This window comes from Ambystoma mexicanum, chromosome 3p, assembly GCF_040938575.1.
Source record: "Ambystoma mexicanum isolate Mex_15411 chromosome 3p, UKY_AmexF1_1, whole genome shotgun sequence".
Classification (NCBI taxonomy): Eukaryota; Metazoa; Chordata; class Amphibia; order Caudata; family Ambystomatidae; genus Ambystoma; species Ambystoma mexicanum.
Genome location: NC_090925.1, coordinates 818,759,752 through 818,775,442, shown reverse-complemented (window position 1 = coordinate 818,775,442; position 15,691 = coordinate 818,759,752). Strand labels below are relative to the sequence as shown.

The 15,691-nt window shown below is 45.8% G+C and overlaps 1 protein-coding gene across 1 annotated transcript in view; it reads right to left on the bottom strand.

Moving 5' to 3' along the window:
- Positions 1–15,691, bottom strand: part of LOC138580939 (NAD(P)(+)--arginine ADP-ribosyltransferase 2-like) — a 174,304-nt gene that overhangs the window by 75,575 nt on the left and 83,038 nt on the right. Inside the window, exons 3-4 of the mRNA XM_069651873.1 lie at positions 14,864–15,593; positions 13,072–13,107 (exon numbers count right to left, since the gene is read on the bottom strand). Of these exons, the coding sequence (XP_069507974.1) occupies positions 13,072–13,107; positions 14,864–15,593 (766 nt within the window). The remainder of the gene's footprint in view (positions 1–13,071; positions 13,108–14,863; positions 15,594–15,691) is intronic.

The window sequence follows — 15,691 nt, the reverse complement described above, 5'->3', positions numbered from 1 at the left end:
GTCATAGAACTAATTCCCATTGTAACTCACCTATCTCACCAGTAAGATAGCAGGGTAATGATAAATGCTCCTCCCATGGTCATCTGTGTGCGAGATGCGCAGCAAAATGGCCACCATTTTATCTATCCATGCGACATGACGCAATGACGTCATCGCGACACCCGTTGCGCATTGTTTTTAATGTAACTTTGTTTTTCTAAACAAAGGTGCAATAATCTATGGATCAGTTGCCATCTGTCTATGTGAGAAAGCTGGCAGAATGCCAGGGCCACCTAAGTGTTTATGCGAGTAATAGATCTATAGAATAGTGTCTATTTTTACAATGATCTTTTTGTGATTATTTTCAGAACCTGTATAATTATACTCCTGATGAAGGGAATTGTTTCTCGAAACGCATTGGGTTCAGCTGTTTTTGCTTGAAATTATTAAACAAATTTTACTTGCTAAAAACAATTTGTATGCCAAATAGGTTTTGTTTTCTAACAATGTATGACTATTTTCTACATTACAATAATGCAAACTAAACCATTATTATTAATATTATTATTATACTTCTCACATTGAATTATTTGTCTTTTATAGGCCACACGGGACGGGAGATCCCAAAAGATTGGGAACTTTTTTCTCTTCTATGTTGTTGTGCAGTTATCGTGCTAGGACTGTTGTTTCTCCCCTGCACCTTGACACATTCTTCACATCTCTTTACCGGAGTTAATTTATACCTTGAGAGATTTTCATTCACATTTTCTATAGAGAGGTGTGCTCCGAGTCCATGCTGTTTAATGGACACAAGGGTCAGCCCCACAAACCCCTCAACATGGAGGGCAAACAAATGGGTTCCTTCAGACGACCAACTCCTATGGGGTGACAATGAGGGAAGGTAATCCCTTCCACTCATCTCTACCCACTGTACCCAGTTCCCAAGGGGGTAATGGAGGATAGCATCCAGGATATCACGCATAGGACAGCCCACAGCGAACCTTGATGTGCCCAGTATTGTCAACCACATCAAACCTGGAAAAGGAACCAGAGGTTGAGGTGACAATATAAGGCCAGTATGTTTCCTTTTTTATAGACATGGGGGCTACCAGATCATGTCGGGTAGGTTTCAGCTATCTTATCAAACTATGGACACTCAGTGTTTTTCTGGGGTAATAACATTGATTCCCTTTACCAAGGATTTAAATATTTCTATAGGTAACAAAACAGTCATGGCACCCTTGTTGTACGGCCCACAATCCCCCATGAATCTATTGGGAAGAGGTTTGATGGGTTAATTCAATTGGACAATCTCATGCACAAATGAATGGTTGATATGTGAGACTCCAGTAATTTATTTTCTCTGGTCCAGGCTACTCACAGACACATACCCATCCTACAAGGTGTGGACTGGCAAATCAGTACACACCCAAATTATAGAAGAGGGAGCACACAAGCTATTATCAGAACCCTGTTGGGAGAACAATGGCTGCGCTCTCCACAAGAAATATAAGGACAGATTGTTTCGATCAGCATTGTCAAAAGAAAATGACCCATCACAGGAGTACACCATCATTTTGTGGCTTCAGTGTCTCCACGCAACAGACCATTGGGTGTCCTGGATTGAGTTTGATGAAGATTCGACTGAATGGGTAGCAGTCATTAACCTCAGTTATACTAGGAAACTCCCAGAAATAACAGATGATGATTTATTTGCAGAGACAGATGAGGAAACAGATTTAGTATTTGAAATTGATGTCCCGATCAAATTACAGGTACATGAGAGACAGGTTGACTGCATTATGTTGTCTCACGAGGACCTTAAAAATACAGATGAGATACTCAGCAAAGTACCACCTCAGCTGTGGACCAATAATCCCAATGAAGTAGGGTTATTGTCCAGTGTGGGTTCAGTGCAGATACAGCTTAATCCAGGAGCAATCTTACCCAGGGTGAAATAATACCCAATGTCCAGTCAGGCCCAGGAAGGAATACAACCCGTGTTACAGGCATTCCACAAGCAGGAGGTCATCTATAAGACTAGTCCTCTTTGCAATATTCCTATTTTTCCTGTGAAAAAAGCTCAAGGATCTGTCTAGAGGATGGTGCAGGACCACCACCCGATCAATGCTATAGTACAAGCAGAATTCCCAGGTGTTCCAAATCCCGCTGCAATCTTGTCCAGCATTCCTGTAGAGGCAAATTGGTTCACAGTGATAAATCAAAATATTGCATCACCCAGTGTCTTTAAAATGATTATCCAAATGGATTTAGGGAACATGTTGATCAACAGCACTATCATCCAGTACATGGATATCTTCTCATTTGAAGTACCAATGTTACTCAGTGCCAGGAAGACTCAGTTGCAGTTCTCACACAAAAAGGGTACAAGGTGGACAAAGCAAAATTGCAGTTTTACAAATAGGGAGTGGTGTACATAAGCAAGCTGCTAAACAAAAAAGGCAGGACCCTGACCACTGATCGAATACTGACCATTAATCTCACCCCTCCTCCAACCACTGTGAAGCAAATGCAGCAGTTCTCGGGACTCTGCAATTACTGCAGTGATTGGATCTTGGATTACTCCTCATACCTTAAACCATTGCTACAAGCATTTAAGGAAACACAACAAAGCAAAAAAGATGTTGGGGGTCATTACGAGTATGGAGGTAGCCAGGCCGCTTTTAGCGGCTTGTCTACCCCCATACCGGGTCAGGGTTCCAGGAATAGGGAATTACCGGGCCATGCCGACTTTGGCGGGCCCGGTAATTCCCATTCTCGGGACCCAGATCCGGTACATCCCCATTCCCATTGAGCCCCTATAGGGCTAAATGGGAATGGGGATGATGCTAACAATGGGCCTGTTAATGACAGGCCCGTTGTTAGCATCCTGGTCTGCTAGCGGGTCCCACTAAGGAAGGCCTGGTCTAACCAGGCGTTCCAGAGCAGGACCCGCTGCAGACCTTGTAATAGGGCGGGCCGGAATGAACGGTGCCGGTCCCTTACCGGCACCGTTCATTCCGTGGCCACCAGGGTCGTAATGAACCCCATTGAGTTGTCAGAAGAGATGCACCAGGCATTTAATGCTCTCAAAGATGCTATTATCACCTCCCCAACTTTAGGGACCCTAGATTATGACAAAATGTTTTTCCTGTTTTCCCACTCAAATCGGAAATGAACGATTGCTGTATTGATCCACAAAAGCACTCTAGGACACAAGCCTCTAGCATTTTCCAGGTCTAGCTTATCCCGGGCCTTTTCCCCTGTGAGCCAGCCTTGGCAGCTTCAGCATTCCATTCGCAGTACAAAAATCCCCAATCATTGTAATGGGATCTCATTATACATTATACCTTGAACATGCAGTCTTTGCCATCTTGAAGAAATCAAAGTCAACACTCTCCAAACAATGAGCATCTTGGTATGAGGTAATCCTGATGCTCCCTAACATTCAAATTGTCTCATGATATGGTATGTCATTTATAACGCGCCTGTACACAAGCGCTTGAAGACGTGACAAGACTAGGGAGGGAAGACAGAGGGGGGACAAGAAAAACAATCTTACTAGGGCTTGTGGCATTCAGATCGTTCAAGTGCAACAATGCAAAGTGCAGGCGGAAGGGAAAGGGGAGTGCCAGGGAGTGGGAAGGGGGAAGTGCAACCAGGGCAGCATTGCTCCGAATAAGTGCAGTCAGGGCAGCACGGCTCTGGGTAAGTTCAAGGAGGAAGGGGACTGTAGAGGGTACAGTTACAGCCCCTAAGTGCGCAGTAAGCCCAGAGGCAGTGCAGGGGAGACTGATCATGGAGGCGGAACCAGTCGGTGCAGCAGACAGGTAGGTCAGCAGGGGAGGGAGGAAGAGAGAGAAAGCAGAGGAGAAAAGTAAGGTCTTCCGCTGCTTCTGGAACTTCAGGTGGTCCGCCTCAAGGTTGAGAGGGGCAGGGAGACCATTCCAGAGGGTGGCACCTGCAGAGGAGAGAAATCTACCCTCCACTCTCTGACTGGAGAAGCGTCTGACCCTCAGAAAGTTGGAGGTAGCTTTGCGAAGGGTTCGAGAAGGAAGGTATTTTGGAAGAGAAAGTTGGATGTTGTGCGGGCCCCGGACCCAGAAAGACGTTTAGATAATGCTGAGAAAGAGGCTGTTGCAGTAGTCCAGCCTACAGAAATCCAGGGCACTGGAGAAATTGAGCTTCTGGGGGAAAGTGAGAAAAGGAAGAATACCTCTGAGGAAGTGCAGCTGGTAGTGGGCCTTCTTGGCAAGGTCCGTGATGTGAGGACAGAAGAAGAGAGTGGAGTTGAAGATGACTACCAAGGTTCTTTGCCCCACAGGAAAGTGAAGGAAGAGGGGCCTAGGAGGGTGGCCAGAGTTAGAGAGGCAATGCAGGAGCAGGCATCCCAATGAGAAGGATCTCAATTTTTCTGGCATTAAGGCAGAGATTGTTGGTGGTGCGCCAATTCTGAATCACGGATAGACAGTCAGGAATGAGCAAGAGAAGAGAGGAGGCGGGGGGGAGCCTGAAGGACAGCTGAGTGCCATTTGCTTAACACTGAAAGTTAGAGGAAAAGGTAGAGATCAGATGAGCCAAATGAGCCAAGTAGAGATTGAAACACCAGGGTGAGAGGATAGAGCCCTGAGGAACATCACATGTGGAGAGAGAGGTGGTGGAGACAAAGGACCCAAGTTGGACCTGGGCGGGTCGGTCCAGGAGGAAGGAGGTCAACCACTCCAGGGCAAGATCCGTGATGCCCAGGTTCTCACAGAGTCGATTGATCAGGATGGCGTGATTGAACATGTCAAAAGCAAAGGAAAGGTCAGGGAGGATGAGGGCAGAAGGAAGGCTGGAGTCAACTTTAGAAAGCAGATCTTCACGGGTGTTCAGGAGAGCAGCTTCTGCACCTCTGGCTGCACTGAAGCTAGACTGATGGTCATGGAGACAACCAACAGATTCAGTGTGGAGAGTAAGCTGGGAGATGGCCAGCTTTTCCAGGAGTTTGCCAAGGAAAGGAGTGATAGAGATCGGGCCATAGTTTGCCAGACAAGTAGGATTGGCAGAGGGCTTCTTAAGGAGGGGGTGCACAAAGGAGTGCTTGAGAACAAAGGGTAAAGATCCAGCGGCCAAAGAGTGGTTGCAGAAATTGGCCAAGGCTTGAGTGAGGGTGTCAATGTAGTCCTTAATGGTTCTGGAGGAGCAAGGAGCATCTGTTTGGATGACACTTTCATAGATCAGACTTGTTTACAAACATTGTCAAGTGTTGTCAGAGAGAATGAGGAGAAAGGAGGAGTAGAGGCGGCCAGAGGGGAGCCGAAGAAGGAAGAGGGAGAGGAGTGGAGAGCAAGGACAGGATGTCCTGAGTTTAAGTGGGGAAGTGAGAAGCCAGAACCGTACAGAGAGTCTGGGAGGGAACAGGAGGGGTCGAGACTGCAGTAAGATTGGCCAGCTCCTTGCAGATTTTAAAGAGTTTGGCTGTGTTGTTAGAGGGGCAGAGATGCATGTTTGAATGTTGACTCTCTTCTTGGACAGGACAGAGAGTCTGTATTGCCTTTGGAACAGGTGGCGGGCCAGTCTGTCAGAGGATGCACCTGAAGCCCTCCACTTCCTCTAAGCCACCATGCACATGCGTTTCAGGGCAGCGAGGTCGGAGTCATACCAAGAGTTGTACTTGGGGTTTGGCTTCAGATGGATTCTCATGGCAGGGGCAAGGATGTCCAGAGTGTTTGAGATGGAACGATGCAGGTTAGCGAGGGCTGTGTCAAAGTTTGAGTCAGCCACAGGAGTTGGAGGAGCAGAGAAAGTAGAAAGAAAGGCAACCACTGACACACGCTTCATGGGTAGAATGACTGAGAAGGTAGCAGGAAGTGCTGGGGTGGGCTTTGCCTGAGGGACTGAGAGTTTAAGGTGAGGGGAAAGCAGAAAGTGGTCAGTCCAAGAGAGAGGAGTGGTGAGAGGGTTAGAGAGAGGGATGTCTGAGGAGATGAGAACATCGAAGGTGTGTCTGGCAGAGTGTGTCGGACCAGAGGGTATAATGGAGAAAGAGTATTGCAGAGGTTGAGGAAGAGACCAGATGAGGGATTAGAGGCATCCAGGTGGATGTTTGGGGTATCTGAAGAGGAGAATTTGAGAAGTAGAGGCAAAGAGAGAAGAAGAGAGGTCAGCCTACTCAGTAAACCCTAAACTATTTTAGATACCACAATTTGGGAAGGAGATGCAGTACATGATTGCACCACATCAGAGGAATTCCCCTAGGATGTTGTTTTCGTAGAAGAAGACCCACTACCACATGTAGACATACTCTTTTCTGATGGATCCTCAATCATAGACTAGGACACAGGTCAAAGACATACTGGTGCTGCAGTGGTGCAATGCAAGGATGATAATCTGTGCATAACACATTGAGTACAGCTCCCCACACACATCTCTGCACAGGCGGCAGAGCTTACTGCGGTCATCACAGCATTAGAACCAAGCAACAGCAGGCCATTAATGATTTACTCAGATTTAGCATATGTTACAACCACAGTTCGCTCAGGTCCACATAAATGGGATGGAAGGGGGTACAAGAAATCAGATGGTTCCCTGGTTATGCATGCAACTCTATTGCAAAGGTTGCTGCAGGCCATAAGTGGTCCCATTGACATAGACATCATCAAATGTGCACACCAATAAGGATGACTTTATTTCTAAAGGAAATGAACTTGTTGATTGGGCAGCCAAAGGTGCACCAGACAGGGTATACTATAAGAAGGCATATATACAGATATTGAAGCAGACACCACCCCAACTGTCAAGGAACCTTACACCCTTACCTCCTGCCTACACCTTTTAGAATTACAGGACAATGCGGCCTTCTTAGAAAAGGATTTGTGGGAAGATCGGGGTTGTTCACAGACCTCAGACCTCAAATCGAGACCTTCAGGTATAGGTAAACCAATCACTGTTATTAATAGCTCTAAACAAGCTTCATTTACCTATGCACACCCCTAAAACTATTTTGCTCAAGCAAATACAACAGGAGTGGTTTCTTCCAAATTTAAATGAAAAGATTTCAATGTATTTACATGAATGTGTCATATGCCAGTAATTTTCCATCACCACTACTTTGAAAACAGTGACAGCTCCCTAAGCCTATGGATCCATTTGTCCATGTACACATTGGGCCTTATTACAAGGATGGCGGTAACCCGCTGGTGCTACTGGCCGGTTGCCGCCGTCCTCGTAACACCAAATCCAGTGCTTGACTTCCTGGTGCCACCGGGACATTACAAGTCCTGATGGATCGGGAAGTCAGGTGCCAGAAAATGTTAGTCACCATTCCTACGGGAATAGGGACACGGACGCACCGGCACCGTTGCTAATAGTGCTGGTGTTTCCGTGAAAACTATGCAGACTGGTGCCATTACGCCCAGCAGGTCAGACCTGCCAGGCGTAATGGCCCCCGTCAGCAGAGTCAGAGTGTGGCGGTCCGGAAAGGGTACCTGTACGGTGTGACCGGCACCCTTATTTCCAGACTGCAACACTCGCAATGAGGCCCATTGACTTTGTAGACATGATTGACAGATGTCAGAATTTCAGGTATTTGATTTTCATTGTATGCCCCTTTTCTCATTGGATTGAAGAAGGACCCTGTGTACATCTGGATGCCACACCAGCGGCTAAATTCCTTGTTAATGACAAGGCATTTATAACGTGCCTGTACACACGTGGCAAGGAAGTCTTTCCCAAATGGGTCATCCCAGAAGTAATCCGCTCAGATAATGGTACCCATTTTGTAAACACACTGTTTTCCACCATTTGTCAGCTATTAGGGATTACCCATAAATGATCAACTCCTCTATCATCCACAGGCCAATGGCATGGTAGAATGAATGAATGGATTATTAAAGAGAACCGTCAGTGAGCTATCTGCCACTTTGCAAAAGAAATGGCTATGTTGTCTGCCACTTGCTTGTGTTTTCCTTGCGCTATAGACCAGGGTTACATCATCATTTAACACCTCATGAGACTGTTACTGGAAGGCAGATGCGCATACCCACCTCACTCCGCCGCAAACACTCAGATGCATACTTTACATCACAAGTAATAGGCAGTTTGAGTGATTTTTTTCGGGAGCTAATAAAAACTGTCAAGTTTATCTCCAAACACATCCTCTCATCCTGGACAGAATGATGTAGGCAACCTGATCTACTTCAACTGTGACCCGGCGATTGAGTGTATATGAGGAGATTTGTCGGAAAGCGATGAGAGTCTAAATTCGAAAGAACATTTGAAGTGATACAGTACACACCAACAGCAGTAAAGTTGAAGGAGAAGAAGCAATGGTACCACTTGATGGACAAATGCAAAGATCCAGCTCTCCCAGCAAATTCCCCACTGAAAGAGGAGGAAAAGGGTGGAAAGGACATCGAACATGAATGCACATAGAGACTAAAATTCTTTTCTTTGCAATCATTGGGCCTCATTACGAGTATGGAGGTAGACATGCCCTTAATAAGGGCATGGCTGCCTCCATACCGGGTTCCCATACCGGGTTCTGTGAATGAGGAATTACCGGGTCATTCCGACCTTGGAGGAGTAGGTAATTCCTCATGCACAAAACCATTCCCCATTCCCATTTGAGCCCCCATAGGGCTCAATGGGAATGGGGATGGAGCTAGTAACGGGCCCGTTGATAACGAGCCCGTTATTAGCTCCTTGATCCCCGCGCGGGACCCGGAAAGGACGTCTGGTTTTACCAGACGTCTGTTCCGGGTCCCGCTAGGGGACCTCATAATCAGGCATCCCGTAATGAACGGTGCCGGTCCCTTACCGGCACCGTTCATTACGGGACTGCCAGGGTCGTAATGAGGCCCATTGTGTCTTTTCCTTGTGCTTTATTGTTTTTCTTTGATTTTTCTTATCCTTGGGGCACTGCTTGTTTTTGTAATGCTTCGAGATGTAGCATGCACCAAACGATTATTGATCATAGGGAAGAAAGAAACCAAGTATAGGCTATTAGTTGTAAGGCTTATTTATACACTAGTTTGAGCCATAGGGCCTCATTACGAGTTCGGAGGTAGCCAGCTGCTATTTGCGGCATGGCTGCTTCCAAACTCGGGTCCGGGTTCCTTGAATGTGGAATTACCGGGCCATTCTAACCTTGGAGGACCCGGTAATTCCTCATTCAATTTACCCATCTCCATTCCCATTTGAGCCCCCATAGGGCTCAATGGGAATGGGGAGGGAGCTAACAACGAGCCCGTTAATAACGGGCCCGTTGTTAGCTCCCTGGTCCTTTAGCGGCTCCCACTAAGGGCACCTTGTAAAACCAGCCGCCCTTAGCGGGACCTGCTAAAGGACCTCGTAATAGGGCGGAATGGGTTTAACGGCACCGGCACCATTACCGGCGCTGTTAAACCCATTCTGCCAGGGTCATAATGAGGCCCATAGTATTGAAAATCCTCGTTTAGTTATGAATAGATCTGAAAATCCGCATTTTTATGTTGAGGAAAATTGATTGTACAGGCACATGCAGATGATTGGAAGAGAGAATACCAATTATTCTTGTTTTGTTTGTTCTCTCATACCGCACGCAACAAGTAAACCCCAACTACACACCATTAAGGAAATAGATTCAGGGATAACCAAATGCATACTCCATTTGGCAATGTGACCAATAAGGGGAAAGGTACAGGTAGTAAGCCCTCTTAGAATTTCGTCCATCATATCAAATATATCGGTCTTTGACAATGGGTTCTCAGAAACAGTGATGGTCACGGATGACCTCGGAGAAAGAATAGCACAGCTCCAACGGTTAGGGCAGAAACACATTATAAAAGAATGGGAAATGAGGATTACGGAAGAAGGTTATTATTTTACCAACATACCTTCCACAATATGTAGAAATGGTACTGGGAAAAGAGCCAAAGACTGTGAGCTTTGACCACTGTTTTATGGTAAGAGATTTGTTCATAGTAATGGGACATAGACCGCACCCATCCAACTTCATTGGAATGTGCCAAGTATTGGAATGAGCAGAACCAATATATTCGATAATACCCAGAACCAGTGTTCACCACTCTGGACAAAATATATGCTGACATACTGACCCGGTTGGGGGAAAGACTGCCCCCCACTAAAATAATAACATTGGGCTCTATCATGACCTTAGCGGTATCCCAGTGGTAGTACCTTTGGGACACCGCCAATGCAAATAGCGTTACCGCTTCTTGGTCCGGCGCAATTTGCACCGGATTACAAGTAGTGGTAAGACTGTAATTCCCCATTTTTTTTAAGAGTCTGGCGGTAATAGTGCCAAAAACTGCCAAAAAACAGGCATAAAGCTGGATTTTTTACCTCCAGCAAAAAGCTGTAGGTAAAACTCCAACTTTCTGCCCAGATCAAGTTTGGGCAGACCCTTAAATGTGGTGGTAATATCGTGATGAAGCCCATTGTCAAGATTCTCCTTGTGATTCAGGGGACAAAGAAAAGTACTTGTAGGCACCAACCTCCAGTTTAAAAAGAAATTAGAGGTACATGGACATCTGTTGGGTACACAGAGACTTAGCATATGCCAGCGTACCTCCCGAATGGAAAGGTCTGTGTTCCCTGGTCACTCTGCACACCCATGTTCTCGTTGTACCTGGCATGAACTTAACACAGTTTCACCATCATCCTATGTCGAAGAAGGTCTTCCTGGGCTATCATCACGCTTGAAGATCACCAGCCTATGTGGGCTATGAACAATTTAAGGACATTCCAGAGGAATTTTGTTTGTTCAATGAAGCACAAATAGTTTTTAGGTCCATCATACCAATGTTTTAGAATATAGCAACTACTCGATGGCTGTAGATCATCAGGTATGAACTAATGAAGTTGATTAACTATACAGAAGATGGCCTTAATGCTATAAAAGAGGACATGAGGGCTACTTGGTTGATGTTTCTGCAGAACCACTGTGTGTTAGACCTGTTGACTACCATATATGGGGTGGGGGTGCAAAATTGGGAACTTCTTGCTGCACGTACCTTCCAGTAAGCAATGAAGAAAATTGAACTCTTTCCCAGGCTATTAACGCTTTGCACTAACTACACCTAACCATGAAATCTGAGGGTGGCGTAGCCCCGACGGACACAGTAATAAGCTAGTTTTCTGGGTTTTCCTTGTGGGCTACAGGCCTGCTTAAGGCTCTCTTTCTGGTACTGATAATCATGGTGGCTGTGTTTTGTTGTATCCAGCTGATCATATTGTTTTGCAAACTGTGGACAAAAGAAATGGCATCTATTTTTGCTACCAGCCTTGCATATGGCAACATCTCCCTCAACAAACCAAATAGTTATGTGCAGGTGCAACAGGAGAACACTATCGACCCAAGAGTAGAAATGACTATGGCCGTAGTTCAAAGATCAACTAAAGGGGGGAATGTTGTGGAAAATATAATGGATAAAAACAGTAGTTCACATCTACACAAGAAAGCTAAAGGGAAGTGCTCACAGCCAAAGGTTAAGAGACTCATACATACACCCCGTGCAGCGAAGCTTAAGTTCAGGTTAGAACTAGGGCATATTTGCAGGTGCTGCCTGACAAACCACAATAGAGTCACAAGTTTTGTTTTTAATAGATAACATTCATGAAAAGTCCCTGCAGATGTTTGTATTTTTGTGCAGGGACCTGTCTAGGCAGGATATGCGACACACTAGGGTGCTGCAGGGGAACAAACTGCTACTTTAAACAAGATGAGAAGGCTACATACACACTGGTATGACAAAGCGTAGTCACTTGTTCAAAGGTCATGGTGTGCAAGAGGGTGGAAACTGAGAAGGGGTATTCGTCCAAGGGATTTTCATTCAACCAAATTAGGCCACGCACGGGTTGTTGGCAAGGTAGAGAAAATTGTTTATCCTTCAATCATGCACATATGCACTGTAACATGTACATACATATATATATATATAGCGATGGTACGAAAAGCTTGCTTTGTGCCAGCCAATTGGGGCAGGCCAGCTCATGTGTTAATAATAAATCTGTATAGGCAGGATTTACCTTTTGGCACCCACGAAAATGTCTTGAAAATATGCTAACGGTTGTGGGTTTTTCTGCATCGATAATGGAGTCGGAAACTATGTTTAATGTTGTGGTTTGTCTGTATAACTAATGTAGTCAGAAGTATGCTTTGGAGCTCAGTTTTTCATCCTCATGAGGGAGACTGACCTCCCTGCCGTGTATTTTTTAACATCTCATGCCCGTGCCTTTTGATTCTAGTTACTTTGAAAACCTCTGCACAGGAGCATCAGTGCCTCTCGCCATTTTAAGACAAATTGACTCACATCACTCTGAGGAAGCTCCTTGTGCAATTGCCACCTTTTCATCTTGTTTTTTCATAAAATATGTAAGTCTCTGTGAATGTCCTCAATTCTTCTCAGTCTGCGCTCTCACGCCACATCGGTAACTTCCTTATCAGTTCTTTCTCATCTATCCCCTGTATTACTCTCCACTCTCTACCCTCTTCAACCCTCCCTTTCTTTCTCACTCATCTCCCATTCTGCCACTTAATGCCTTACTCGGTTCTTGTTTGCCTCTCGATTTCCAGGGTGCCTAGAGCTGAGCCAGAGCCTGACATTTTGCTTGAGCCTGGTTCAAGCCCTCATTGGCTTGTCCCTCTCTAAGAGGGATGTGCCGGGGTCAGCGATTAACCATGTTGTTAAGCAGGGGAGCATGAAACCCAAGTCAAATCTGCTAATTAGGCAGTCGGTGTAGCTGGCACATTCCACATCAGAATAGCTCATAAAAGCAGTGAGATTCAGTTCAAGACCTACTCATTGGATAGGCAAGTGCAGATAGGCCATTATTTGAAAGGAATGGAGCACAATGGTTGGGCAGAAAAAAAGACCAGATGATGGAGCTAAATGGTGTTTATGTTAAGCAAACAAGTTAAAGGAGTGGCCGGAGGTCAGCTCCAGCCCTGTTGGGGACTGGGGAGCATAGAGGTTGAGAGGCCTGCATGCAGCAAGAGAAGAACGAAGGCCAAGAGTTGATAAGCTTGACAGAGGTGGAAAAGGATAAAGCCATGAGGAGTTTTGGTGGTGAGGATTATCAGGAGCAGTATCATCTGTGCTGTTTTACCTGTGTGGTCAGGGCAGTCTGATTTTCCTTTCCTCCCTGAAAAATAAAGTAAAGCAGGATTTAGAAATTCAAAGTTCTTTTAAAATATCTTTACTTGTGACCTAAACCTCAGAGGAGACCAATTTAACAGCTGCCTGTATAGACTCTTTCTGAACGGCACAGCAATTAATAATTATAATTGTTCATTTATAACGCGCTTAATACCAACAACTGTTTTCTGAGCACAGGATTGGGATTCAAAACTGTGTCGCGCTGTGTTGTCTTGCGTCCAAGACAAACGCGTTGCCCCTGAGCTATCCTTCCTCCCCCTGACCCTGTGCTGATCCCATCAACAGTGAAACACCTTTCATAATGTTCCCTGAGTGACTTATTCGTGAAGGATAAACCCCTCTATGGCTGCCCCTCTCTTTTTCCATCTGCAAGATAACCGCTTTCATATCTGGTTCTGCAACTTAACCCTTTTCAGAGCAAGTCCAGCAGTAAAAACCTGCTCCATGGCAATCCTTTTTTTTTTTATAGCAACTCATATAAATTCTACAGTAAAAAGTCCCTGTTCCCTGCCTCTAACTTCCTACTTTTCACCTCTATAACTGCATCACTGTGATCCTTATTTTCCTTGACCGTTTTCCTCCAGCACAATACATAATGGCACACATTCCCACACATTGCCCGCTTTAGGCATCACCAACTCAACCATTGCCTTATTTGTGATCTCACAAAGTCTGTGTCAGGGTGCTCTGCTAAATCAGCCTTTAATCCACTACCCCTGATGTCCCACAAGGGTCTGTTGTAGCTCCCTTTCTCTTCTCACCATCGCCTTTGGGTATACCGCCTTCCCTTATTGTTCAGCTGATAATGCAGGGGTGTGTGTCGTTCCTCACCAACTAACTCTATGCATTATCAAATCATGAAGTGTCTCTAGGTCATCAACTACTGGGTGGCCATTCAATGCCTCCTGGAGATCACAGAACATATCAAAATCACCTACTTTCCTGTTCTTCCCCCCCCCTCAGAACCCTCACATTTCCTGTCTCCTGACCTGGTTCTCCCCTCCCTCTACGCCCGAAACTTCACTTTGACTGCAACAAAACACTCACTATCCTCAGCCCCCACAGCCATATATGCCTAATGCAAATTGCTTCAGATTTGAAACATGACCCTCATCTCACCTTGCACACAGCTAACCCTGCTTGTCCATGAACTGGACTATTGTAGCGCCTCCACCTCTTCCAGCTGCTTCAGAAAGTGTTTTTACTTCTCCTACCACCTCCATTTCACTGCCCCCTTTCCTTACCACCACCCAGCTAGCTGCCTATAAAATACAACCATCGCACTGCCTCCCGCTCACCCCCTGTTATTTGCACTGTCCATCACACACTAGTCCCTAAATTCCATCCAGGTTCCAATCCCTGCATCACTTTATTTATTGTCCCTAAAAATCCTTGCATCTCCTTGAACTGCAGGTTTTCCCCTCTCTCCCAAAGCCTCGTCTTTGCAGCAACCCCTCAATTGACGTCTGGTCGACAGCCGCCCTCATAATGTTCAAGAAATCTGTCCAACAGCATCTACAACATGAAAGCAAAACCACTCTTCTCAAGACTCAGTGAACTCAAGCCCTCCTTGCCAGCACATACGCATGTTCTCACTGCAGACCCTGTGTACTACCATGCTACTCAGTGCTCTATGATTTCAATACAGGGGGTAATCCTATGTCATAGCTCTATGTGGCTGGGGTAATCAAAAGTGACCCACTCTCCAGTTGCTTGAATGTGAAGGCCTGGCGAAAGCTTACCGTTAAGCAGGGCACAGTTCCAGTTGCTGCACTGCCCATCTGATGTGATCGTGATATTCCGATTGTTCTCCCCTTCCAACACTGACAGGACACGGAACAACTCGTATGGCGGGATAAGCACCTCCTCCTCTCCGACGAACATGGAAAACTTCTTCACTGGGAACCCATATTCACTGTGCTTTATGATAAAAATAGTTTTGATCATGAATTCCTCTGCCACGCTGCGCTTGAAGGATGATGAGGTGAAGTGTCCAAAACGGACAATGTTGCCTTCCTGGGCTGAGAACGCTGGGCCTGCTCCCCTGTACAGGGTCCGACGTGGCCAGTGGTGGAGCAGTGTGGCGGCGCGGGTAAGCAGGAAGTGAAAGGCTTTGAAGTGGTACTTCTGGTACTCTTCAAAGCTTTGGCCTGCTGCCCTGGTGGCATCATTGAATGGTTTGTACAGGTTGCAATCCTCTGAGGTATACGCTGCAATGGCAATGGCATAGAAGTCCTTCACTTTTGGATCATAGACTTGGTACTTATTTTCCCTCCAGAAGCCTTCTGCTTCTTTCCAGCATTTCTTAAAGAGTGCGTTTTTCTGCATGTCTTCTGTGAGCAGTTTCTGAATGTTTTTTTCCATCTTAACCTCACAATCATTGTATCTGTCATCAAATGATGCTGCAGCGATCGTCATTGGGATGGAGTCGCAAAAGGGATCGTCGGGGGCTTGGTCATCGCTGGGATCAATCTGGAGATAGGAAACAATTTCACACTTTCAGCGCGTTGAGATTTTATATTATGGTTGCCATGAAAAGCACTCACTCTTGCCAGAGACAAATCAGGAGA